Genomic DNA, 25,266 nt, shown 5'->3' on the forward strand with positions numbered 1-25,266 from the left:
TCCCCAGCTACAAGGACTCAGGAAGCATTGCAACCCTCTTTCCATCAAGTTCTGGGAGGCTGTGTGGGGTGGAATGGAGGCTGGCCCTCAGGTGCTCAGGTAGCTGTATTGTACGTCTAGGGGTGGTGAGGGGAGCTGCTGCCTCTGCTCCCTTTGTTCAAACTCTCATGGCTCAGGCAGCAGCAGGCGTGGGCGTCCCCAGGGGAGGCAGTGACAGTTTCAGTACTCACACGGGCTTTGCAGGTGACAGCTGGGGCTGTGGAGCCCTGCCAGAGGAGGCACAGACAGACCCCATCACGCCACAGCTGATGGGCTTCCCTGGTGGATCTGGGCCCCACTTTGAACCAGCCCAAGTCAAAGCTGAGTACCTCTGGGAGCTAAATGTGGCCTCTAGCCTGTTCCCTGCAGGATAGAGTGGGGTAAGGAGAAGAGGCTCAGAGTCTAGAGATCTGGTCCCACTGTGTCACTAATTTACAAATGACTTCTAGGAGGTCCCTGTTCCTCTCCAAGCCTGTTTTCTCATTGGCAAACGCACGAAGTGGACCTGATTATCTGTAAGGGCCTGTGGCCCTATGACATGGACTACCCCAGGCCAAATCAGTTCCACAGCCTCCTTAGAGTTAGGTTCCTTGCTCCTTCTGGGCCTGAGTTTTCTGGTGGGTAATAGCAGTTTCCATCAACACCCATTCCTTCCCCAGAGACTCCGAGAACAGAGTCAAAAGTGAACAGAGGCAGTACAAAAATTCTTTATTGAAAAGGGAAAGGGTGGCCCCTTGCTGGTGCCCCCCTGGCCCTGGCCAAAAGGGGTTGCCACTGCTCAGCATCTGAATGCAGGAAGTCTGTCCACCCCTTACCTTTAATAACCTTAAAGGGGAAGTGCCGTGGTGGACTGGTAAGTCAAGAGAATCCATCTCAGCAACAGCACTTCCAGGCTCTTGCCTTTAAGAACTCCTTAAAGGCAAAGTGGACACACGCCGCAGCAGATGAGAGCCAGAAGGTTTTCCGGAAGGTCCCTGGAGGATGTGTTTCCGTGTCTTTACCTTTAAGACTCTCTTAAAGGTGAGGCATGTTTAGGCAGCGTACAAAGGAGGCAAACTCCGTCAAGGAGTCTACAAAGCACTTTTCCAGATCTCGCTTTTATAATCTTACAGATGAGGTGGCCAAGCACGAATTAATAAAAAACAAAATACCTTGCAGAATTATCTTTCTTCCCGACCCAGAAGAACCCGCCCCGCTCACCGGCCGCCTTCAAGTCTGCGTCCTCGCCTTCTAGGCGCCCTGAGGCCCGAAGGTCCGGCGAACGCGTGGGGGCGGGTGTAGAGGTGCCGCCCAGCGGCCCCGGGCCGCCCCCGGCGGTCACACCGGGGCATCCTGGGAGTTTTTGGTTTCCTAGACGGCCTCCACCGAGGAAGCCGGACGGGGGCGGGGCGGGGCGAAGGGGCGAGCGGAGGGCGCGGTGACCATGGCGACCGCAGTGGCCATGGCGACCACGGCTCAGAGCACAGAGAGGTCGTGACACGACCTGGAGCGCTGCTTGAAGAACTTGGCGTTGCGCGGCACCAGGTTGGCGAGGAACCGCTTGGCTTTCTTGGTGAGGCTCTCGCGGCGTGCGGGCGGCGCAGGGCCCTCGGGGCTGCCCGGCTCGGGCCTCCGGCCTCCGGCGCGGCTTCGGCCCCGCCGCAGCCGGATCTGGCGCACCGCGCCCTCGAAGAGCTCCCGCGTGTTGTGGTGCAGTGCGGCCGACGTCTCGATGTGCTTGCAGCTCAGCGTCCCGGCCAGGTGGCGGCCCTCTGCAGGAAGGGACCGGCTCAGGCGCCCGCAGAGCTGTACGGGACCCGGGCCAGGGTGGGTCTAGGGAGGGCCTGGGCATGCGGTGGCAAGGGATTGGTACTAGTGAATCTTGCAACCGAGAGAACATGGCTGAGCTCACTCATATGGTGGGTCTGTGGAGGTGCGAAGGAGAGGGAGAAGGAGGCCTAGGAGAGAGGTGAGGGGAAGTGACAAGAAGGGATTCTCAGGGTCCTCGAGTGCGGCATTGGGAGTGTGCCCTTAGCATGGGTCTGATTGCAAATGAGTGCGTCCGCGATGGTAAAAAGGCCTTAGGGAGAAGAGGTGACTTGGAAGGGAGAGCATTCCCCTGAGATCGCAAGTATGGAATCTGTTCAGGATACACACCCTCCAATGATACCTCCCGGGAGCGGGCCAAGTCGCTTTTGTTTCCAACGAGGATAACGGGTAGGTCGTGGTGCGGCCTCCCAGCCCGGAGCCTAAGTAGGGTCTCTGGAACTTTGGAGAAACTCCGTCGGTCGGTGACTGAGAAGACGATGAGAAAGGCGTCCCCTGTCTGAAGGCAGTGGTCCCGCAGCCACCCTTCTGCATCCCCCTGCAGACAGGCAGAGGAACGTTAGGGCTGGAGGCCTAGGAGATCCTGTCCAGCACCTACACCTCAAAGAGGAGGAACAGGGCTGTGAGGGAGAAAGAAGCCACCTGCTTAGGACAGCAGAGCTAGTTAATGGCAGAATCTCCCTACCCAGAGTGTTTGTGGAGGAGGAAGAAATCAGTAATATGAGGATCCTAGACTAGGGTAGCCATCCTAATTTCTTAAGCTTAAGCTCTTGATTCAAAAATGAATATTATTCACACGTCTGTAATTTGGCCTCTTATTTCTACATAGTAACCTTTACGTCCAAATATTCAGAAGTCCTCACTTTTTTCCCCCTTCCCTGATATTCCAGATCCCTGAGCTCTTGTCTTGTCACATCAGATTCCTTCAGGCTGAAAAATTTATGGATGGAGTCGATTTCAGGGTGTCCAGCCTAGCTTGGAGCTGCAGGGTTTGTCAAATTCCTATCCTAAGTTTGCTCTGAGTCAGAAGATCCTGGAAAGACTGTGGCTCTTAACAGCCACGGGCTGTGGTGTGGGCCTTTGCTTTCTGAGGTGATATGAATGAAAGGTCAGGTTCCAGTACATGTGGAAACCAGGACCAGCAGTCCCACCAGCCTTCAGCCAGACTTTGCCCTTCCCCAGTTCTCCCAGCTTCATCACCTGCCTGCAGCCACATCTTAGTTCTCACCTGTTCCCAGATGTCATAAACGACTAGAGTCACTTCCTCCTTATCCACCATGATGCGTCTCTCATAGGTATCCTCTGTTGGGAAATAGGGAGAGGGTATAAAGTCCATTAGGAGGTTTCCCAACATTTGTGAGACCTGGTAACCAGGGACACCTCAGATCTCAGCACCAGGGAACCCCGCCCCTCTTCAGGGAGGCTGCCACAGAAAGCATTGGAAAAGCTTCTCTTAAGCTCTGTCCTTCAGGGGCTGCTTAGGTCATGAGCATTTCCTTCCCTGACCAGGGCCCCAGAGCCCCCTCAACCCCTGGAGGGCTTCCCCAAATACCTAGGTTCTCCGGTTCATGAGCACTGTCTCCCTGGAGACCACCAAAAGTGCCTGCTAGGGTGCTCTTGCCCACACCGCTCTCCCCCACTAGCATGACCTTGAAGATGCCATCCTTTTGAGCAGGGGCTGCCTCCCCTGAGCCCAAGGAGTCAGACGAGCCAGAGGATGAGGCCTGAGGTGGCCAGTCAAGTTCATCTACAGCCTGGGCCCGCCGGAGCTGGTGCTTGTAGGGGACAGGCATACTGCCTCTTCGTCTGGGGGCCCCAGGGGCAGAGGGTAACCCGCTCCGGTCCAACTCTGCCAACAGTTTCTCTGGCTTCTTTAGTAGGGTGGCATCTGCTTCTAAAATAAAATGGGAGGGCAAAGAAAAGGAAGCTATGAGTGGGATATGCCCAACCATATGCAGAAGGCTCAATCCAGGCTGTTCCAGTATCAGAGGCCCAGCTACACCCACTTGATGACCATTACCCAGAAGGAACTGAGAATGTCTGGCCTGACCTCTTACACTAAAGTCTCCAGAAGCCTGAACTGGAGTTGACATGATAGCTTCTCCAATGCGGTCCCAACCCCAACCTATTCAAAACGTGCCCCATGCAGGGAAGGGACCTGAATGCAGGCTCACATACCCACTCACACTTTACACTGATACACAGGCACACCCCCAGGCTAGGCCTCTGGCCCTGTGGTGTGGAGTTGGGGGAGGTTTGGGGAAGCTGCCTCTTTTTCCATCAAGAGGCCCTTCCTCCTCCTGTTTCCAGCACTGGTAATCCCTAAACTGAGGAGCAGAGAGGATGAGAAGCTGAAGCTGCTGCCCAGTGTCTGGGGAGTAGGTATAGCAGAGTAAAAAACTTTGTAGTGAGCTTCTTCCTAGGAAAGGGCCTTTGCTTTTTGAGATGATGTGCATGCTGGGTCTCTGTGGGTTCTCTCTCTGTGTGTGTGTGTGTGTGTGAGAGAGAGAGAGAGAGAGGGGCTGCTGCTTCCCGTGGCCCTGTAGGTGAGCATCCCTCATTGCGTGGTTGGGTGTGAGAATCCTGCATCCCTGTCTGTCCCTGTGAGTGGGAGAGAATATTGTGTTCATAGAGCAGTAGAAGTAGAGAGAGAGAGAGAGAGTGTGTGTGTGTGTGTGTGTGTGTGTGTGTGAGCGAAAGGGAGAGTGACAATGCGCGGGTCAGGGTAACTGGAGGAGGAACAACAGACACAACAAAGGGGGCTGGAGGGAGGCTGGAAATAGCCCGGGATCAATACTTGGCCAGCAGCCAGGGCCTCCAGCAGCCAGAAGAACCCTTACAACAGTTCCCTAGGGTAGCCCCTGCCTGTGATTCCCAGGCTTGTGGGCTGCCCCTTTCCTCTCCCCTTCCTTCTTGCCTGTTCCAGCCTCAGGAATGAGGCTGAGCTAGGGGCCATGTACCAGTTTCTCAAGCAAAGCCCTGGGAGTGCTGGGGGAGGGGGCATTTAGGCAGCTCTTCCCCTCCACCCTAGCCCAACCCCAATCCCTTGTGTGAGCAGGGGTCTTCTCCACTTTCTCAATTGCTCTTCCCCTCTTGCTGACTGAGCTCAAGCTCCCTCAACCCCTAGTTGTGACCTCCCCACCAAAGCTTCAGCTCCCACCCCCATGGTTTCAGCCGGAACCTGCCCAGGTTAGCCCTCACCTGGTGTGGGCGTCCCTGGAGGGGAGGCCCGGCGGCTGCCAGAGGGGCAGAGTGCTGTGGTTTCTGTGTCCATGTCCATGTCTGTGTCCGGGTCCGTGTGCATCGGTGTGCGTGTGTGTGTGCAGCCCAGCAGCTCGCAGCACCCTCTCCCTCACTCAGCAGCACTGTCAGCTTTTCCCTTTAAATACCACCCCCCCCACACACACATGCCCTCCCCACTAGACACCTGGGGAAATTGTCCCACCCCCTGATGAGGTCACACATGCTAATGAGCAGTGATGTCAGCGGGATTCCCTCCTTTCTGCCCCCTCCCTTTTCTTTGTGTCGCTTCCCTCTGGGAGCACACACACTGCAGAGCTTGGTTGAGTTACGACAGAACAGTCAAGGGGCAGAACAGACAAGGGTTGCAGGGGGTGTCAGTGGGTAAGGGAGCTCAGGGTGACAGAAGGCAGGGACCTGGGGAGGTGAAGGTCTTTCTCCAGCAGCCAGGACTATGCATCGTTTGTCTCTGTATTTCCAGACCCCTAGCCCAGTGTCTAGCCCAGAGAGCGTGCTCAGTGGCTGCACAGGGGCAAGAGGCAGAAAGACTAAAAGCTGGTCTGAAAGACAAAGAGATATAGGCCAAAAGAGGTGTGGGGACTGAGGGTCAGCCACCCTGCCACCTTTTCCTTCTCCACCCTGCCTCTTCTGGGCTAAGAGCCACAAAAGTACCCATTTCCCAGCCCCTTGGCAGATGCGGGCTCTGAGGAAGGAAATTCAGCTGCTTCATTTGGGCAGCTTCATTTTGCCACTAAGTTCAGGTAGGGGCAAACCATTGTGGAGACTCTTCCACCTTCTCTCCGTGCCAGGCCCACCAAGCCAACGATAATCAGAGCAGGAAAAAAGGCTGAGACAAAGCTAGCTATCTCAAACACGAAGTTCTCAATCTTAAGTGGGTGGGAAGGGGGAGTACCAGCTACCCCCCAACTCCCCTACCCACTGTTAATGTTTTTTGGTGCAGCTGCCAGGCCTTCTGGGCTATGCAAGGCAGATACACAAGGGTGATGTCTGCCTGTTTGTAGGAAGCCCAGATAGCACATCTCTTTTACTGTTCTTTTTCTGCCCAGTTCCCTTTCCCTTCAGGTTCCTTCTCCTGCCCGTTTCCTTCTTGTCCTCCTTCCTGACTCCCTTAAGCTCCCAGACACACATTCTCATTTCCTTTCCTTGCCCCGTTTTTGCCAGATGCTGTGCTAAGTACTTTCTTGCATTATCTCCTTTCATCTTCTTGAGCCCAAGGCCCACAGTGGCAGGTGGGTGCCCTGTCCCTAAAGCAATCTTGCAGCTGGAAAATGGGAACACCAGGAATCCCACCCACATCTTTCCAGTGCCAAGGACTTTTCATTTCCACACTGTGCTGCTTTCCTTCTCTTAAATATTCCAACTGTCTCCTATTATTGGGAACAGTCTATATTGCAATCCTCAGTGGACTCTTCCAGTGGAAAAGGCAAAGAATAATCTTGGGAACAATGTGCAGTGACACTTCACTTATTTGGAGGTCAGCTATAGGGCAACAGTGCAGGGTTTGAGGGAGCAGAAAGGACCCCTCAGCTGCTAAAATACTCCTGTGCTTTACTCACTGGGTAGATTCTCCAGTCCTCAGTCATGGCCTACTTACTTTTACTTTTTACTTACTTTTATTCACAATTTTAATGTGTCCATGTGTGTTCCTGTACTAGTAGATTAGAAACACATTTAGAGTAGCAAGTGACCCCTTTAGTCAGGGAGGCAACACCACACACACACAAAATAACATTTAAAGCACTCATATGCATTTTATAAGTGGTCTAAGGTCATTTAGCATAAAAGCAAATAGCTCCCCGTGCCCCTACTGTTACAACTTCAGAAGACACTGCTGGAGAAAAGCCATTGGTTTCTGTGAATGATCAGTTATGCAGAAAATTATTATATTGCAGATATGCTGAAGACAAGTGTAACATTTTAGAATGGCTTCCTTCCAAAATGAGTATTTTTATTTTTTTCAGAGAGAGGGTCTCACCCTATTGCTCAGGCTGGACTGCAGTGGTGCGATCATGGCTCACTGTAACCTCAACCTCCTAGGTTGTGCACTTGCCCGTATCTAGGCTCCCTCAGGAATGGGAGGTCCCGTGGAATGGTGGGACAAGGGTGAGATTTGGAATGGAGCCATGCCAGGTCTAAATCCACCACTTGGTAGAGACTGGGCCAGTCTTCTGATTTCCCTGAAGCTCCTCCTGAGCTTGCAAAATGGGGTTTATGATGCCCATGGCCCAGCTCTGTTGGGCGGGTTCACTTCAGGTGATGAAGAATCTGGCATCATCAGGCACTCACTTTCTTTTTTTTGAGACGGAGTCTCGCTCTGTTGCCAGGCTGGAGTGCAGTGGCGCGATCTCAGCTCACTACAACCTTTTCCTCCCAGGTTTAAGTGATTCTCCTGCTTCAGCCTCCCGAGTAGATGGGACTACAGGCACGCACCACTATGCCCAGCTTATTTTTGTATTTTTAGTAGAGACACGGTGTCACCATGTTGGCCAGGATGGTCTTGATCTTTTGACCTCGTGATCCGCCTGCCTCAGCCTCCCAAAGTGCTGGGATTACAGGCGTGAGCCACCGCGCCCCATCCAGGCACTCACTCTTTAACCACCTGGGTGCTTCTGCAGCCTTGGGCTGTGTGGCTGGGGGGTCCTTCTCTCCTCCTAATGAGGCCTGGAGCTTGGTTCGGGCCCATGTTTTTTTTTTTTAATCTATTTATTTATTTTGAGACCAGGTTATGAGACTGGCTAGTTTTTAGTATTTTTGGTAGACACAGGGTTTCATCATGCTGCCCAGGCTGTTCTTGAACTCTTGGCCTCAAGCGATCCGCCTGCCTTGGCCCCTCCAAAGTGCTGGGATTACAGGCGTGAGCTACTGCGCCTGGCAGAATTTTGTTTCTTAAGGACTGAGTTCTGGTATTTTCTTTTCTTTTTTTTTTTGAAGGAGTCTTGCTCTGTCACCCAGGCTAGAGTGCCGTGGCGCGATCTCCGCTCACTGCAACTTCTGCCTCCCAGGTTCAAGCAATTCTCCTGCCTCAGCCTCCCGAGTAGCTGGGACTACAGGTGCATGCCGCCATGCCCGGCTACTTTTTTGTATTTTAGTAGAGACGGGGTTTCACCGTGTTGCCCAGGCTAGTCTCGAACTCCTGAGCTCAGGCAATCTGCCTGCCTTGGCCTCCCAAAGTGCTAGGATTGCAGGCGTGAGCCACCGCGCCTGGCCCTGGTATCTTCTTTTATCTTAGACTCTAGACTCTGATTCACAGCCTGAGCCCTATCTCATGCTGAAAACACCTCCCACCTTCCCACCAAGAGCCTTGACATGGGTCCCACACCCCTAAGACCAAACACCTTGGATATTGGTATCTATCTTGATGGAATTTTAGGTTGCCTCATTTCTTTTTTTCTTGGGCCCTGGTGGAAATTAACCTGAGTGACTGCTCCCCAGTGCCATCACTTGAGCAGGACACTCTGTCTTAGTTTCTCCATGCTGCCTGTACAAGGTCAGTCCCCTATCCCGGCTAGCTTGGGGCTTCACTGTGGCTGACAAGAGTATTATTACTGCCTACACCTCATACAGCACACAACCAGAACCTAGAGAAACTTCTTTCAGGCCCACTGATCTATAAGCACAGGCCTCCTTAGTGAACTCTGCCCTAAAGTCCTCCTTCCAGCATTTGGAAGCATTCCACCATGAGGAGCAGTTTTACTTTAAGTCTTTGTCCACTTTCAGTTTGCAATACCACTAGGAGAGAAAAGGTCTGGATGAAGGGATGAAGATATCAGGCTGCAGGTATTTGAGGTGGCTATGGGGGAAGAGAAGAGCAAAGGAGAGGGCAAAGACCAGGCTATGGAGAGGCAGGGGAGGGAAAATCACTGCTTCACTATTTCCATTGGGCCTGACGCTGAGTGGACCCAGGATTGTTTGCATTTGGGAAGGAGGGCCCAAAGGGAGAACAGTAAGCAAGAACCAGGTTCTCCAGAGCTCTCTCCCCAGTTTCTGGAGAGGGTCTGCAGTGAAAGGAGCTTGGGTCTTCCCTGAGCCAAGGTGCCAGGGTCCCAGAACTGCACACGGGCCCACACCCCTCTCTGCTACTTCCTCAGGCTCTTGCTCACTAGAAGAGAGGAAAATTGTGCAATTTGTGCTGGGTTTGAGGATGCTGACAGGGTGTAATCAACAGGGCCTCTCCACCAGGTGTGGGGCTAGGCTGGGTGATGGGCTCTGCCAGGCGTGGAGCTAGGCTGGGTGACAGGCTTTGCCAGGTGTGGGGCTAGACAAGGAGAGCCCGAGGGGAGCCTCTTTCCCCAGGGACTGGCTCCGTTAGGGAATTCCTCAGTTTTGTTCCTGAGGCATCACTCCCACCCCCAAAGCTTCCTTCTACATCTTTTGTCTCGATCTTCCTTCCAAACTCTGGGGCAGCTTCTGTCGCTTTGCTCACTAGGGGCTGGGTTCCAACATTGCTTGCGAATCATTCCCTCCATCACCCACCCCAGCTCAGCAGCTCTGGCTGCTGCTTGTGCTCTCAGGCCCGAGGTCTTGCCTATAACCCTTGCCCTCTTGTCTCCTCAGTTTGCTTTTTCTGTGGACACTCCCCCTGTCTAGAATTCACAGCTCTATTCCAACTGCTGACAGCATTCTTTAGGTTCCATTTTGGGCCCTCTTCCAGGAAGACCTCTTGGATTTGGCCATGGTGATGCCAGCACTGCACACCCTGAATGTTTGTGAATTTTCCCTCCACTCGCCTTTGCCTGCCTTGAGGTATCCTGGCTGAGAATTCATCTGTCTTGCATAGGACAGACTGCTAAATGCCTGGTGGGTGTGGAGGGTGGAGGGTAGGAGTCATGACTCCTGTGTCCCACCAGGGACAGCTGCTCCTATGATCTGGGCTCAGGGAATGCTCCATAAATGAGAACCTTTCTGACCGCAGGGCCCAGCTGGCTCCCCTGACTTCTATCCTGGCAGTGAGGAAAGAGGCCCTGGAGTCAGTCACTGCAGAGCTGGGCCCCAGGCATTTGAGTGGAAATGGAGAGGGTTGATCCTTAGGGTTCCTAGAATTTTCTTACCTTCTGTGTGGTATAAAAATCAAGAGTGCAGTGGTTGAGAGATGAACAGGAAGAGGGCAGGAGGTAGAGGGCCAAGCAAAGGGCTCCACAGGGAGGAGTGGGATGAGGTGAGCATAGACTGAGATGGGCAGAGGCGGGGCTCAGGCTCGCAGCTAATTTGCAAAATTTTGAGATGTATGATTCCTTTATTTTTGACCTCAACTTACTGAGCAATGCCATAGCTATGGAACAGAAGCATTTGTTGCACTCTTTTTGTAAGCCAGGCCCTGTAGGAGGGATTGTGGATGGCAAAACCTCAGGTTCTGCCCAAATCCTCCCCTTGGGGCTGGAGGGTCTCTAGTTAATTGGCATTCCAATGCTTAAGGCCACTTTTGGGTAGAGGTTTGGCAAGGATGGAGTGTCCACACCTATGATCCTCTAAGAACTTTACTTTTTAAAAACAGCCACCCAAATGGTGGTGGCGTGGGGAGCAGGTAGTGGTGAAGGGACTGGGGTTTCTGGCCATGGCCATGTACAGAGGAGACTCTGTGAGCCCTCTCCCTGCCTGAGGGACACCTAACTTTATAGCAGCTACATAGGGTCAATGGGAGGCCCACCAAGTCCCTGAAATCCAGGGACAGGGAAGGAAGTGGTGGAGGGGAGGCTGACCCACCTCTAAAAGGTTGTGCCACTATGAGTAGAGCCCCCAGGGGAGAGGCCCCAGTAGAACCCCCATGTCCTCTCAGGTAAGCAGTGGCTCATCCTCTGCCTCAGCTACCCACACCCCCGGCTCAGCCAGTGGCACCAGTAGCACATCGTCTTCATCTTCCGGGGCCAGGACTGCTGTGTGGGGTCCAGGGGGACTCCGGGTTGGTCCTGGGGGCCCCAGGCTGGGCAACAGGCGGCCTCGCAGGGCCTGCACCACTCCAGACAATAGTGATGGCTCTAGGGGCAGTGAGGGCAGTGGCCCTGGGGCTTCAGGGACAGTAGTGGGGGCTGGAGACGTGCTAATAGACGGGAGGGGAGCCTTGATGGGCAGTGGGGGTGCCTGCTCCCCATCTTGCCCACCCACTGCCCCGCCCTCACGGGCTGGACCTGTGCCATCATCTAGGGCCTCAAGGGGAGCAGCGGAAGGTGTGACCTGGGATCTGGCCTCAGAGGCCCGAGCTGGGGTGTTGGTTCGAGGGAGCAAGCCCCAGCGGCGGAGGCGGCGTACCAGGCGTCGCATCATGCGGCCCCGCTGACGACGGCGGGCACCTGGGCCACCTCCTGGACTCATATCCTGGCGTAAGATCTGTAGCAGAGAACGCAGGTTGCCCAGCACTGAGTTCTGCAAGGAGATGAGGAGGCCTCAGAGTCAGAGGGCCAAAGGTTGAATGAAGGAGGGTACAGGGGCGGGGCCACAGCAGAACTGGGACCAGGAGGTGCTAGGGTTGTGGGGAGTGACTTACATCATTAGGATTCTCTGTAGGAAAGTCTTCTACAGGTGGGATGGCACCCTGGGCAATGAGCTGCCCGTAGGAAGGGGGTGCCTGCTGCTGCACAATCTCAGCCTCCATCCGGGAGAGGGGGGCAAAAATGCTAGAAGGAATGAGGACTGCTCAGTCACTGGTAGTTCTCAGCCAGAGTAGACCACCTCAGCCTGGACAGTCCTCCCACTTCCACACCCGGGCCAGGCCAGCTGGAGCTGTGCCATGGCTTTCCCAAAGGTCATCTGAGTCCCTCCTCCCTTGAAACTGCTTTCAGGATCTGGACCTGTCCCTTACAGGACACAACTGACAAGATGATCATGGGAGCCTCTTCCCAAGGTAGGCACTTTCATGGTCTCCTGTAGCTGCACGGCCCAGCCTCACCCTCAGGGTCTACTCTTCTACTGCCAGCCCCACTCCCACTGACCTGTACTCCTGGGTGCGAATGGCATAGAGCTTGCAGGTGCAGCCCAGGGCGATGACCAGGAGCAGGCCGCACACTAGGCTGCCAATGACTGCAGCTGTAATGACCTTGCGGGGCAGAACATAGGAGCAGTCCCACTCATCACTGCCGTCCGCACAGTCTGGCTGCCCATCGCATACCCATGTCTCATACACGCACTTCTCGTCCCGGCATCGGAAATTGCCAGGCTGGCAATGCCGACAGCGTCTCTCGTCTGCTCCGTCAGCACAGAAAGTCTGGTAGTTGCAGCGGTCAGCAGGCAGGTAGCAGGCTGTGGCACCAGAGGTGCCAGCGGCCCCGCAAGGGAAGTGTCCGGGTGGGCAGCCTGGGCAGTCCTCCTCATCTGTGCCGTCAGCACAGTCCCATGAGCCATCACAGCGCTGTGCCTCACTGTAGCAGCGCTCACCTAGGCCTTCGCCAGCCCCCAGGCCAGAGCCTAAGCCACAGGGTCTGTCCCAAGGCAAGCAGTAGCCCCGCACATGGTAGGTGGCATTGAAGCCACGACCATTGCTCCAAGCAACTGTGTGGTAGGACACAACAGCCTGGCCAGACAGTGTCTCCACAGTGACAGCCTTGCCATTGCTGAAGTGGGTGAGACTACGCAGTAGTCGGGAGCTCTCAGGGGGCCCAGGGCCATCATACACATGCACTGCATCTCCAAAGCCCAAGTCCAGGGCTGTGAAGCGCACAGCCAGCCGCCGGCCATCATGGGGGTCCAGCAGCCAATGGCAGGACTGGGGGTGGGAGACTGAGGCAAGGTGTGTATATCCAGGGGAGGAGAAGACCCCATAGAAGTCCTCCAAGGTGAGATTGCAAGGCAGGGAGGGGACGGGTCTTGGGGTCAGGCCAGGGAAGGGGTCTGAGCTGCAACCTGCTTCATCAGAGCCGTCGCCACAGGCATCAATCCCATCACAGCGCTGGACAGCAGATACACAACGGTGGTTCAGGCACTGAAACTCTTCCTGCAGGCACATCAGCCAATCTGCAGAAGCACCATGGAGAGGGGCTGTGAAGCACCAGAACCCTCAGGATCCTCCCCTCCTGCCTGGGGCTTTCACTGCCTGCTCCTCAGACATCCCTGTCCAGCCTACCTTGGCTGTAGGAGAGCAGGAAGCCCTGGCCAATGGGTGCTCTGGCCCCGGCATAGCTGTAAGTGATGGTGACGTTGCCCCCGGGCAGCTGCAGAGGGCTGGGAGGTGCCTCACACAGGGAGATCAGTGGCTGGAGAGGGGAGTGTAGGGTTAAGCGCTCTGAGCCACAGGCCAGGTGTAGCTTCTGGAACCTATGGGAGTAGAGGAGAGCAGGACATGAGATACTCTTGACTGCTGCTGGCTTTCTCCTCCCCTGGTGCCACCAGGCCCCTTGTATCCCAGGAAGCACAAACATCTGCTTATCCATGATCTAAATGGCCAAATGAAAACTCAGTTAGCCTATTTATTTATTTATTTAGAGACAGAGTTTCGCTCTTGTCACCCAGGCTGGAGTGCAATGGCGTGATCTTGGATCACTGCAACCTCCACCTCTCGGGTTCAAGTGAGTCTCCTGCCTCAGCCTCCCAAGTAGCTGGGATTACAGGCGTCCACCACCACACCTGGCTAATTTTGTATTTTTAATAGAGATGGGGTTTCACCATGTTGGTCAGGCTGGTCTCGAACTCCTGGCCTCAGGTGATCCGCCCACCTTGGTCTCCCAAAGTGCTGAGATTACTGGTGTGAGCCACCGCGCCCTGCAGCCAAATTATTTTTAAGTCAATGTAGTCAATGGGGATCTTCCTAACATGGGCTGGTGTTGCCATGAGACCATAAAATATATCCTAGAGCCCTTTGGAAAAATTGACTTGTGTTCTGGGACTGAGTTAAGAAGAGGTGCACTGCATTCCAGTTGTTGTAGCACTGTCACCCAGGTATGGTATAAGCAGTAACTGGTGATTACCATACAGTTCAGTTAACCAGAACTCACCATCTTATCCCACCCCACTGTGCCAGATGTGAGACCTGGGTTGGTTCTCCATGGCATTCTGATCCCTTTGCCCCACGAGCCTCTCCACAGATTGCCCTCTCTCTTTGCCTACCGCTTTCTGGGTAAATTCATGGAAAATGAACTATGTGAGGCAAATAGCCAGGTACTTAATATGATCCCCAAACAATGACCAAGGTCAGGGGAGCCTGGGGAGACTTGGAACATTTAAAAGATCCAGAGAGGCTGAGGAATGTTCTAAGCTGATTAAGGAGTAGTTCTGAATCTCAGGCAGGACATGCAATGAATGGAAGGACTCTTCAGAACAGTTCTATCTGAGCTGAGGACCGTTTGTAGAGGGGCCTCTGTCCTTTGGAGATGCGCAGGACCCAAGCTAGATGTCCACTCCAGCCCAGCTCCACCTCAAATCACTGAGTCTGACCCAGAAAAAGTCAGGCTTTTAGGGCATACTAGGCCAAATCAAATTCTACTCTTTCCCTGTTGACAAGGATGGAAATTCCATAGAGAAGTGATCCCTGAATGGGCCAGGCCCAGTGGCTCATGCCTTTAATCCCAGCACTTTGGGAGGCCCAGGCAGGCGGATCACTTGAGGTGAGGAGTTCAAGACTAGCCTGGCCAACGTGGTGAAACCCTGTCTCTATTAAAAATACAAAAAAAAAGTTAGCTGGGCATGGTAGCGGGCACCTGCAATCCCAGCTACTCAGGAGGCCAAGGCAGGAGAATCGCTTGAACCTGGGAGGTGGAGGTTGCAATGAGCTGAGATTGCGCCATTGCACTCCAGCCTGGGTGACAAGAGTGAAACTCCGTCTCAAAAAAAAAAAAAAAAAAAAAAAAAAGAAGTGATCCCTGAAGACTTCCAATGGAGGGGAAGGGGCAGGGGAGAAGAATGGGTTCTTGCTCTTGTTCCGCTTCTCACCTGATGGTGACAGTCTGTTCCTTGCTGCCCAGGATGAGCCAGGTGCAGTTGGCGGGGGAGGTGCGGCTGTCCCGGACCAGGGGCCTCTGTAAGGTGCCCTGCACTTCTAAGAGCACTGCTGGGGGGTCCTCACAAGCTGGAGAGAGGAAGGTAGGACACTGGTAGTAGACAGCCCCTTTGCATCCCACCCTTCCCCTTCTGCTTGGAGGTTTGAGGTTTCCAAAAGTCTGGGCTCTGCAAGGAGGAGCAGAGTATCTGCCCCTGCCCACACACATCCTAGAGTTACAGCCCTCTAGCTTCGCTCTTTCTCTCCACATTCTTCATAGCTTCACCAGTAAATACTAATACCACGAACAATTCTGACGTCTGCTTTGTGCCAGCCACTGAACCAGGAGGAGCAGGAAATACTGCCTCTACCCTCAGGGAGACTACATCCTGGTTAGGACGATCAAGCATAGATATTCCCAGAAAAAATAAAATAGTACATAGCAACTACCAGATGAAGGTCCACACCGAGCCTCAGTTTCCTTATCTATAAATAAAGGCTAAATTATCTCCCCTCTAAAACTTTGGTAGGTCCCATGGAATTCAGGGAACAGAGAGTCCCTCTCGAGTGCTCCTTCATTCCCAAGCCCACGGAGCCCCAGAGGTTCCCTCAACTCACCATGATTTGGAAAAATAATCCGGTCTGGATGGGCCAGAGCGCCCCCTAGAGGAGGAACGAGAAAGGGCAGGAGCGTGAGACACTCCTTAGGAGTTTTCTTCTTCATCTGAGCAACTCAAGGAAGCCATCCGGGACTTCCGGGCAGTTAATCGGCAGAGAGAGTGGGGGGTGGGAGAGGGCTGCGTGCGGCGTGGGACTTCCATGGAAGGAAGGTCGGGCAGCAGGGCCTTGTGGGGTTGGTGAGGTGATCTAGGGGAAGCCGGAGAGAGGACCGGGGCCCAGCGGAGCAGCTTAAGACTTCCTGGGGGTTGGGGCCGGCAGTGCTGGGGGTGGCGGCAGGGGCTTTGGGGAATGGGCAGGCAGGATAGAGTGCGGGGCCGCACTGGAGGGAGTTAGAGCTGCTGGCCCCGTGACAGAAGGCTGGGGGGTGGTCTCGTTTCGGTTCTTACCAAGGAGGAGGAGGAGGAGGAAGAGGGTGGCCGACAGCATCCTGGGCTGTCCAGAGGTGCCGGAAGCGTCCCGCAGCTTCTGTGGTCTACCCGATGGGGTCGCGGCGGAGCCCCGGGCGCCCAGGCTCCCCGGTGCCGCCTCCCCAAGGGGGCTCCATGGCCCGGGCTCGACCCGTGCTCTGGATGCCAGGGCTGGGGGCGGGGAGGCGGCGGCAGCCCGGGAGTAGGGGCGGTGCCTTTCGCCAACTTTGGAGTTGTTTTCTCCGGCCGCCGCCGCACTCTCTCTCCCGGGGCCGGCTCCTGAAGTCCCGGGTCTCGGCACTGGGGCGCGTCCTCGCCTACAGCCCGCCCGCAGGCCGCGAGCGCCCCTGGCCTGGCCTCGTCGCCACCTGCCGGGGTTTAAGACCACTTCCTCTTCGGGCCAAACTTTGCCGACTGTCAGCCCCCAGGGCCAGCCGGATGCTGCTCCACTCCTCCAGCGCGTCCAGCCAGCGGAGCACGACAGGGAAGCGGGGGAGGGGGAGAGGTGGCTCGGCCCGGCGCCCCGGCCCTTGCCCAGGCGGTACCCCCGCCCGCCCAGGGGTTGGAGTAGCCGGGGCGGGTGACTAGCCCGGTCCCACCCCTGCCAATCAACGCACGGGCCACACCCACTTGCTCGCTTTAACCCCTTTCCCGGCCCTGCTGGACTTGTCAGACGGGCCTTTGACTTGAAGCTTCAGCTTCCACATTTAACCCTGCTTTGTTTAATCCTTGGGGTGTAACACGTTTGTCGTTACAGGACACGTTTGTCGTATGTTTGTCACACGTTTGTCAAAGGACGTCTGCTTATTCCATAACTGTGATGTCTTTCCTTTGGGCCCTAAGCTCTCAGTACTTTTCTTGTCCCAGGATCTGGGATCCAGGAGCACTTTTCGGAGTGAGACTTTATTACAGCTATTACCACACGGTATGGTAACTATTTGTTCGTCATTCCCGCCCCCGCCCCGCCCCTTCTCTGCAAACTGAAACTTCCCGTAGGCTGGGACCTAGACTATTTACCTTTGCACCTACAGGGCTTCTCTCCTGCTGAGACACAGGAAGAACTCAATAAATGGTAAATAAATGAATAAGTACGCCTTCTCCATTTGCTGGCTGTGACCTCCAGAAAATTACTTAACCTCTCTGTTCTTCTCAGGTATAAAATTAGGCTTATGATAGTGCAACTTCCTCTTAAGGTTGTTGCTAACATTTAAGGAGAGCAAGTTGCCTGACATACAGGAAGTGCTCCATATCTGGTAGCAACTATTATCAGTCACAGAAGGTGTTTCTAATTTGTGTGAGCTGGAGGTTACCGATTTCCTGTGGCACTGATAGATAACATTAATAAGCAATATTCAATCTCAGAATTTTCAGTGAAAAAATAAACACAACAAATAGCAAACAATTTTAGATTTTTCCACTTTTCAGGCACAGATCTAAGTAAGCACTTTACTAAATACTTAGGAACTATTTTAGTATATACTAAATACATTAACACTTTACAAGTATTTGCGGGTTTAATCCTCTCAACAACCCTGTGAGGTAGATACTATTATTACTTCCAATTTCCAAGGTATTCCGAGAAATGCAGGCACAGAAAAGTTAAGTATTTTGCCCAAGATCTAGTACAGTGGGCCCTCCATATCTTGGGTTCTGCATTCGCAGATTTAACTGATCGTAGATGGAAAATATTGTCAGGGGTGGAGTTGGGGGAATTGAGTGGAATTGCATCTGTTTTTTTGTTTGTTTGTTTGTTTTTTGAGACGGAGTCTTGCTCTGTCGCCTAGGCTGGAGTGCAGTGGCGTGATCTCTCACTGCAACCTCCACCTCCCACCTCCCGGGTTCAAGCAGTTCTCCTGCCTCAGCTTCCCGAGTAGCTGGGATTACAGGCGCCCGCTGCCACCATGCCCGGCTAATTTTTGTATTTTGAGTAGAGACGGGTTTCATCATGTTGGCCAGGCTGGTCTCGAACACGTGACCTCAGGTGATCCACCCGCCTTGGCCCCCCAAAGTGCTGGGATTACAGGCGTGAGCCACTGCGCCCAGCCACGTCTGTTTTGAATATGTACGTAATTTATTTCCCTGTCATTATTACCTAAACAATAAAGTATATTGACTATTCATATATGTATATTTGAGACAGAGTCTCGCTCAGGCTGGAGTGCAGTGTTGCGATCTCGGCTCACTGCAACTTCCACCTCCCGGGTTCAAGGGATTCTCCCACCTCGGCTCCCCGCCTCGAGTAGCTGGCATTACAGGTGCACGCCACAACGCCTAGCTAATTTTTGTATTTTTAGTAGAGATGGGGTTTCACCATGTTGGTCAGGCTGGTCACGAACTCCTGACTTCAGGTAATCCGCCTGTCTTGGCCTCCCAAAGTGCTGGGATTAACAAGTGTGAGCCACTGTGCCCGGCCATGAAGCTAGGGTTCGAACCCCGGCAGTCTGGCTCTGGATAGAGCGCACATTCTGATCTTAACCACTTTCTCCCTTCTACAAATGATATAAAATGGTTTTTTTTTTTTTGATACGGAGTTTCACTTTTGTTGCCCAGGCTGGAGTTTAGTGACACAATCTCGGCTCACTGCAACCTTCACCTCCCAGGTTCAAGCGATTCTTATGCCTCAGCCTTCTGAGTAGCTGGGATTACAGGCATGTGCCACCACGCTGGGCTAATTTTTGTATTTTTAGTAGAGACAGGGTTTCACCATGTTGGCCAGGCTGGTCACGAACTCCCGACCTCAGGTGATCTCCCTGCCTTGGCCATCCAAAGTGCTGGGATTACAGGCGTGAGGCACTGCTCCCGGCAATTTTCATTTTTAATTTTAATTAATTTATTTTTTGAGACAGGGTCTCACTCTACAAAATTGTGTAGTTGCACGATTTTGGCTTATTGCAACCTCGACCTCCTGGGCTCAGGTGATCTTCCCACCTCAGCCTCCTGAGTACTACAGGCTTGTGTCACCATGCCTGGCTAATTTTCGTATCTTTGTTTTTTGAGACAAAGTCTTGCTCTGTCGCCCAGGCTGGAGTACAGTGGCGCGATCTTGGCTCACTGCAACCTCAGCATCCCGGGTTCAAGCGATTCTCCTGCCTCAGGCTCCCAAGTATCTGAGACTAAGGCACATGCCACCATGCCGGCTAATTTTTTGTATTTTTAGTAGAGATGGGCTTTCATTGTGTTAGCCAGGATGGTCTCAATCTCCTGACCTTGTGATCCATCTGCCTTGGCTTCTCAAAGTGCTGGGATTACAGGCGTGAGCCACTGTGCCTGGCCTAATTTTTGTATCTTTTGTGGAGATGGGGTTTCACCATGTTACCCAGGCTGGTCTTCAACACCTGGGCCAAGTGATCCTCTTGCTTCGGTCTCCCAAAGTGCTAGGATTATAGGCATGAGACACTCCACTCAGCCTATTTATTTATTTGTTTATATTTAATTTTTTTGAGACAGTCTCACTTCATTGCCCAGGCTAGAGTGCAGTGGCACAATGTTAGCTCACTGTAACCTCTACCTCCCTGGCTCAAGTGATTCTCGTGCCTCAGCCTCCCAAGTTGCTGGGATTACAGGTGCCTGCCACCATGCCTGGATAATTTTTGTATTTTTAGTAGAGACAGGGTTTTTGCCATGTTGACCAGGCTGGTCTTGAACTCCTTACCTCAAGTGATCCACCTGCCTTGACCTCCCAAAGTGCTGAGATCACAGGCATGAACCACTGCATTCAGCCCTATTATTTTTATTTTATTTTATTTGAGATGTAGTTTTGCTCTTGTTACCCAGGCTGGAGTGCAGTGCACGACCTCAGCTCACCACAACCTCCGCCTCCCAGGTTCAATCAGTTCTCCTGCCTCAGCCTCCCAGGTAGCTGGGATTACAGGCATGTGCCACCATGCCCGCCTGGCTAATTTTTGTATTTTTAGTAGAGACAGGGTTTCACCATGTTGGTCAGGCTGATCTCGAACTCCCGACTTTAGGTGATGTGCCTGCCTCAGCCTCCCAAATTGCTGGGATTATAGGTGTGAGGCACTGCGCCTGGCCGGCCCTATTATTTGTAAAGGCTAATCAAATAAGCAGTGGGAGTGGAAAAGGAACAAAGAAATCTGTAACTGATTGTGATCAACTAGTTGTGAACACCACTGTAACAGGCCAGCCAGAACAGTTTCCTTTTTTGTTTGATTGTTTTTTGCTTTTTTTTTGAGACAGGGTCTCACTCTGTCGCCCAGGCTGGGGTCCAGTGGCACGATCTTGGCTCACTGCAACCTCCACCTCCTGGGTTAAAGCGATTCTCCCACCTCAGCCTCCCAAGTAACTAGGATTATAGACACATGCCACCATGCCCGGCTAATATTTGTATTTTTTGGTAGAGACGAAGTTTCACCATGTTGGCCAGGCTGGTCTCGAACTCCTGACCTCTGGTGGTCCACCCACATTGGCCTCCCAAATTGCTGGGGTTACAAGTGTGAGCCACCGCACTCAGACTCAGAAGAGTTTTCTATTAATGACATTTATTATTGTAGGGCCTCAATTGGGCCTGATACCATAGAGTTGGCCATAAAAAGGCTATTCTTCCACTTGGACCTTGGTCCCACGCCCTAACTCTCTCTTTGCTCCCAAGATTAATGAGAAGATTGAATAGAACCGTGAAGGTGAAAGCCAGGGATTTTTGATATCTTCAGGGATCCTGAAGCTAATCTCTCGAATCTCCTGCAGATTGGGATTGGGATAACTATAAATGACAAGCCCAGGAGTTTTGAGACAAGCCTGGAAAACATAGTAGGACCCTGTCTCTACAAAAAATACAAAAATTAGCTGGATGTGGTAGTGTGCATCTGTAGTCTCAGCTACTTGGGAGGCTGAGGTGGGAGGATTGCTTGAGCCCATGAGGTTGAGGCTGCAGTGAGCCAAGACTGCACCACTGCACCCCAGCCTGGGCAATAGAGCGAGACCCCATTAAAAAAAAAAAAAGAAAAGAAAAAGAACCCTGAAGGTGAGAGGGAGATGCAAAAGGAAGCAGGGCAAAGAGGTTGGGGAAGTTGAAAATGTTTAGGACCTAAAAGTGGTCACGGATGTTTCAGCTGAGCGCTGGCTGTATTCTTGTTGGATGCCTGGAATTCTTAAGACTTCACTTTAGCTTCAAGGAGCTTACAGTCTAGTTGGAAAGAGAGATCAGATACATAAATTAACAATGCCAGACAGCCATGGGGAGTACCCATGGGAATGGGCATCTCAGGGAGTAGGAATTTGGAAAGGAAGCAGGAAAGGTGGTAGTGAGATGGGAAGGTGAAGAAAGGGGGAAGAGAACCCATGATCTGGAATGCTGAATAAACTAAAATTTGCAGAAAATAGTCAAGACCTATGCTGTTGGGAATAATCATCATCAGAAAGAAATGGCACCCAGGTAGAGCAAACTTTCATTCTGTAAATATTTAAGTGCCTTCCAAGTACAAAACACTGTGGCAGACACTGGGAGTTAATATTCAAGAGTGAATGCAAGCCAAAAAAAAAGATGAGGGAAAAATTCAAGACGACCTAGGTCTTTATAATGAGTTTAAGCTTTAATTAGCTAGTGAGTTTCAGTGTTCAGGCCCATAAAAATCATATCCTAAACGATCAAGTACCTTTGGGAATGGGACTGTGGAAATAGTCTTGGAAATCTTTGAGGAACTATGAAAAATAGTGAAAGTAGTGGGAAATGGACACGTTTATTTTTAAATTTTTATTTATTTATTTGTAGAGATGGGGTCTTGGTATATTGCCCAGGCTGGTCTCTAACTGCTGGCCTCAAGCCATCCTCCTGCCTTGGCCTCCCAAAGGGCTAGGATTATAGGTGTGAGCCGCCATGCCTAGCTGATGTTTACTTTTTAAGATGATAATATCTAACTTTTATAGAGGACTCACCATATGCTAGGCACGGTTCTAAGCACTTCACATACATTATCTCATTTAATCCTGACCACATTAGGAAGTAGGTGTTATCTTTTGTCCTCATTTTTTAATTGAGGAAATTAAGTCATAGACAGTTTGACACTTTGCTGAAGATCAAACTACTAGCATCTGCAAGAGCCAAGACATAAAGCAAGCTGTCTGAATCAGAAGCCTTGCTGTTAAACATGGTAGATTCTAGAATCTTCAGAGCAAGGAATTTAACACCTGGCTAATTTCTAGAATGGATGCCAGTCATTTACTTGTCTGTGTTGAGATTAATCCTGCTGCCTCTTCCTGCAAACTACACTTCCCAGGCTCTCTTGCCAAGTGACTTTGGGCTAGGTTCAGCTAGCAGGAGGCACTAGTGGGAGACTGGAGGGGAGGCAAGGAAGGAGGACCCAGGGCGGGCCCCATCCCCTCCGCCTCAGCTTTGTCTTTAGCAGCAGCTGCGCATCTTCCATGGTTCTAGTTCCCACTGGGTAGCCTGGCTTCTTAGGTGCTGGTGGCACCACCTCCTCCCTTTGTTCCTCCAGCTTCCTGCTGTTGCTTATCTCTGGGCTACCTCACCATCTCCTTTTGGACTTTTAGCAATTTCATCATATTTTTCTCGTTCTTTGTTAAATTTCTTCTACTGAATTAACTGTTATGGACTGTTTACCTGACCAGATTCTGACCCATGGAGGTAATCGTCACTAGTACCTGGCATAGTTCACCAACTAGACACATCATTCTAAAATCATTCTTGGCTGGGGGTGGTGGCTCACGCCGGTAATCCCAACACTATGGGAGGCCGAGGTGGGAGGATTGCTGGAGCCCGGGAGTTTGAGACCAGCCTGGGCAACATAAGGAGACCCCATCTTTACAAAAAACAAAAATAAATTAGCCAGGCATGGTGGCACATGCCTGTGATCTCAGCTACTTGGGAAGCTGAGGTGGGAGGATCACTTGAACCCAGGAGGTCGAGGTTACAGAGAGCTGTGATCCCACCACCTTACTCCAGCCTGGGTGCATTCCCCATCTCAAAAAGAAAAAAGTTAATTAATTAAAAATAAAAATCGACTGGGCGCGGTGGCTCAGGCCTGTAATCCCAGCACTTTGGGAGGCCGAGGCAGGCAGATCATGAGGTCAGGAGTTCAAGACTAGCCTGGCCAACATGGTGAAACCCCCGTCTCTACTAAAAATATAAAAATTAGCTGGCCAGGTGCGGTGGATCATGCCTGTAATCCCAGCAATTTGGAAGGCAGAGGTGGGCGGATCACTTGAGGTCAGGAGTTCGAGACCCGCTTGGCCAGCGTGGTGAAACCCTGTCTCTACTAAAAATACAAAAAAATTAGCCAGGCTTGGTGGCGGGCGCCTGTAATTCCAGCTAGTCGGGAGGCTGAGGCAGGAGAATCGCTTAAATCCGGGAGGCAGAGTTTGTGGTGAGCTGAGATCGTGCCATTGCACCCCAGCCTGGGTGACAAGAGTGAACTCTGTCTCAAAAAAATAAATAAAATAAAATACAGGCCAGGCGTGGTGGCTCACGGCTGTAATCCCAGCACTTTGGGAGGCTGAGGTGGGTGGATCACCTGAGGTCAGGAGTTTGAGACCAGCCTGGCCAACATGGTGAAATCCCGTCTCTACTAAAAATACAAAAATTAGCTAGGTGTGGTGGCGGGTGCCTGTATTCCTAGCTACTCGGGAGGCTGAGGCATGAGAATCACTTGAACCTGGGAGGCGGAGGTTGCAGTGAGCTGAGATCTCGCCACTGCACTCCAGCCTGGCGACAGAGTGAGACTTTGTTTCAAAATAAACAAACTAACACACAAACAAAACCAAAAATCAGCTGGGTGTGGTGGCGGGCACCTGTAGTCCCACCTACTCGGGAGGCTGAGGCAGGAGAATTGCTTGAACCTGGAAGGTGGAGGTTGCAGTGAGCCGAGATCACGCCATTGCACTCCAACCTGGGCAACAGAGCAAGACTCCATCTCAAAAAAATAAATAAATAAAAAGTAAAAAATAAATAAAAATACAAATCAATTTCTTTTTTGGGAGTATTACTTAGTACCATAAACATAGACTATCTAGATTTAAGCCAATAGGAAAATATGGGCTGAATGATAATACGATTAGTACCCTCAAGTTGAAATAGGTATTCATAATGCACGCATCAAAACTGATGTCAATCTGGAGAGTCCCAGTCAACATATACAAAAATTAATTAAGGCCGGGCACAGTGGCTTACGCCTGTAATCCCAACACTTTGGGAGGCTGAGGTGGGCAGATTGCTTGAGCTCGGGAATTTGAGACCAGCCTATACAAAATGGTGAAACCCAATCTCTACAAAACATACAAAAATTAGCCACTGCTCTCCAGACTGGGTGACAGAGTAAGACCTTGTCTTAAAAAAAATATATATTAATTATATGAAGATGTAGAATAAGAGTTAATTAGATTTTAAGATGACATGAATTGGAATTGGGAGCTAGAAGACAAAATAAGGAATCTAAAGATTTTGACAACCTAGGATGATGGATCTGAGAGATCTATGATGACAGAGGAGATAAAAATGCAAAATTCAGGCCGGGCGCGATGGCTCACACTTGTAATCCCAGCACTTTGGGAGGCTGAGGTGGGCGGATCATGAGGTCAGGAGATCGAGACCATCCTGGTTAACAAGGTGAAATCCTGTCTCTACTAAAAATACAAAAATTAGCCGGGCATGGTGGCAGGTGCCTATAGTCCCAGCTACTCAGGAGGCTGAGCCAGGAGAATGGCGTGAACCCGGGAGGCAGAGCTTGCCATGAGCCGAGATGGTTCCACTGCACTCCAGCCTGGGCAACAAAGCGAGACTCTGCCTCAAAAAAAAAAAAAAAAAAAAAAAATTGCAAAATCCTACAACTTAGGTTAAAAACACCAACTTACAGAAAGGACAGGTAGCTTAATTATTGTTTATGTAAAGAGGAATTAAGCCCAGAAACTTGGGAGGCTGAGGTGGGAGAATTTCTTGAGCCCAGTTGAGTCCAGCCAGGGCAACATAGCAAGACCCCTTCTTTAAAAATAAAAACTAGGAGCCCGACACGGTGGCTCACACCTGTAATCCCAGTGCTTTAGGAGGCTGAGGCAGGCGGATCACTTAAGGTCCAGAGTTCAAGACCAGCCTGGTCAACATGGTGAAACCCCATTTCTACTAAAAATACAAAAATGAACCAGGTGTGGTGGCATGTGCCTGTAATCCCAGCTACTTGGGAGGCTGAGGCAGGAGAATTGCTTGAA

General features: G+C 51.9%; 2 protein-coding genes and 1 long non-coding RNA gene across 3 annotated transcripts; 1 reads left to right on the plus strand and 2 right to left on the minus strand.

Moving 5' to 3' along the window:
* Window positions 1-731: 731 nt before the first annotated feature.
* On the minus strand, window positions 732-5,258 carry REM2 (RRAD and GEM like GTPase 2). Its single transcript, XM_055291876.2, has 5 exons — window positions 5,047-5,258; window positions 3,398-3,739; window positions 3,074-3,147; window positions 2,176-2,383; window positions 732-1,790 (listed from the first exon to the last, which is right to left on the minus strand). Exons 1-5 carry the CDS (start codon window positions 5,147-5,149, stop codon window positions 1,495-1,497), a joined length of 1,023 nt encoding a protein of 340 aa, XP_055147851.1. The 5' UTR covers window positions 5,150-5,258; the 3' UTR covers window positions 732-1,494.
* Window positions 5,259-10,319: 5,061 nt separating this feature from the next.
* LRP10 (LDL receptor related protein 10) lies at window positions 10,320-16,668 on the minus strand. Its single transcript, XM_055291847.2, has 7 exons — window positions 16,072-16,668; window positions 15,623-15,667; window positions 14,959-15,094; window positions 13,157-13,347; window positions 12,030-13,047; window positions 11,585-11,714; window positions 10,320-11,463 (listed from the first exon to the last, which is right to left on the minus strand). Exons 1-7 carry the CDS (start codon window positions 16,109-16,111, stop codon window positions 10,876-10,878), a joined length of 2,148 nt encoding a protein of 715 aa, XP_055147822.1. The 5' UTR covers window positions 16,112-16,668; the 3' UTR covers window positions 10,320-10,875.
* LOC134731417 (uncharacterized) lies at window positions 15,798-17,177 on the plus strand. Its single transcript, XR_010113646.1, has 2 exons — window positions 15,798-15,834; window positions 16,850-17,177. It is a non-coding gene; the product is annotated as an uncharacterized lncRNA (long non-coding RNA).
* Window positions 17,178-25,266: the final 8,089 nt, after the last annotated feature.

Source organism: Symphalangus syndactylus, chromosome 9 (assembly GCF_028878055.3).
Source record: "Symphalangus syndactylus isolate Jambi chromosome 9, NHGRI_mSymSyn1-v2.1_pri, whole genome shotgun sequence".
NCBI lineage: Eukaryota > Metazoa > Chordata > Mammalia > Primates > Hylobatidae > Symphalangus > Symphalangus syndactylus.

Coding starts and splice junctions, on each gene's coding strand:
- LRP10 (XM_055291847.2), bottom strand. CDS start 16,111: ATGCTGTCGGCCACCCTCTTCCTCCTCCTCCTCCTCCTTG. Junction 15,668..16,071: donor CCTCCTCCTCCTCCTCCTTG/GTAAGAACCGAA, acceptor TTCCTCCTCTAG/GGGGCGCTCTGGCCCATCCA. Junction 13,348..14,958: donor GAACAGACTGTCACCATCAG/GTGAGAAGCGGA, acceptor CTACTCCCATAG/GTTCCAGAAGCTACACCTGG.
- REM2 (XM_055291876.2), bottom strand. CDS start 5,149: ATGCACACGGACCCGGACACAGACATGGACATGGACACAGAAACCACA. Junction 3,740..5,046: donor TCCAGGGACGCCCACACCAG/GTGAGGGCTAAC, acceptor ATTTTATTTTAG/AAGCAGATGCCACCCTACTA. Junction 3,148..3,397: donor TCATGAACCGGAGAACCTAG/GTATTTGGGGAA, acceptor ATTTCCCAACAG/AGGATACCTATGAGAGACGC.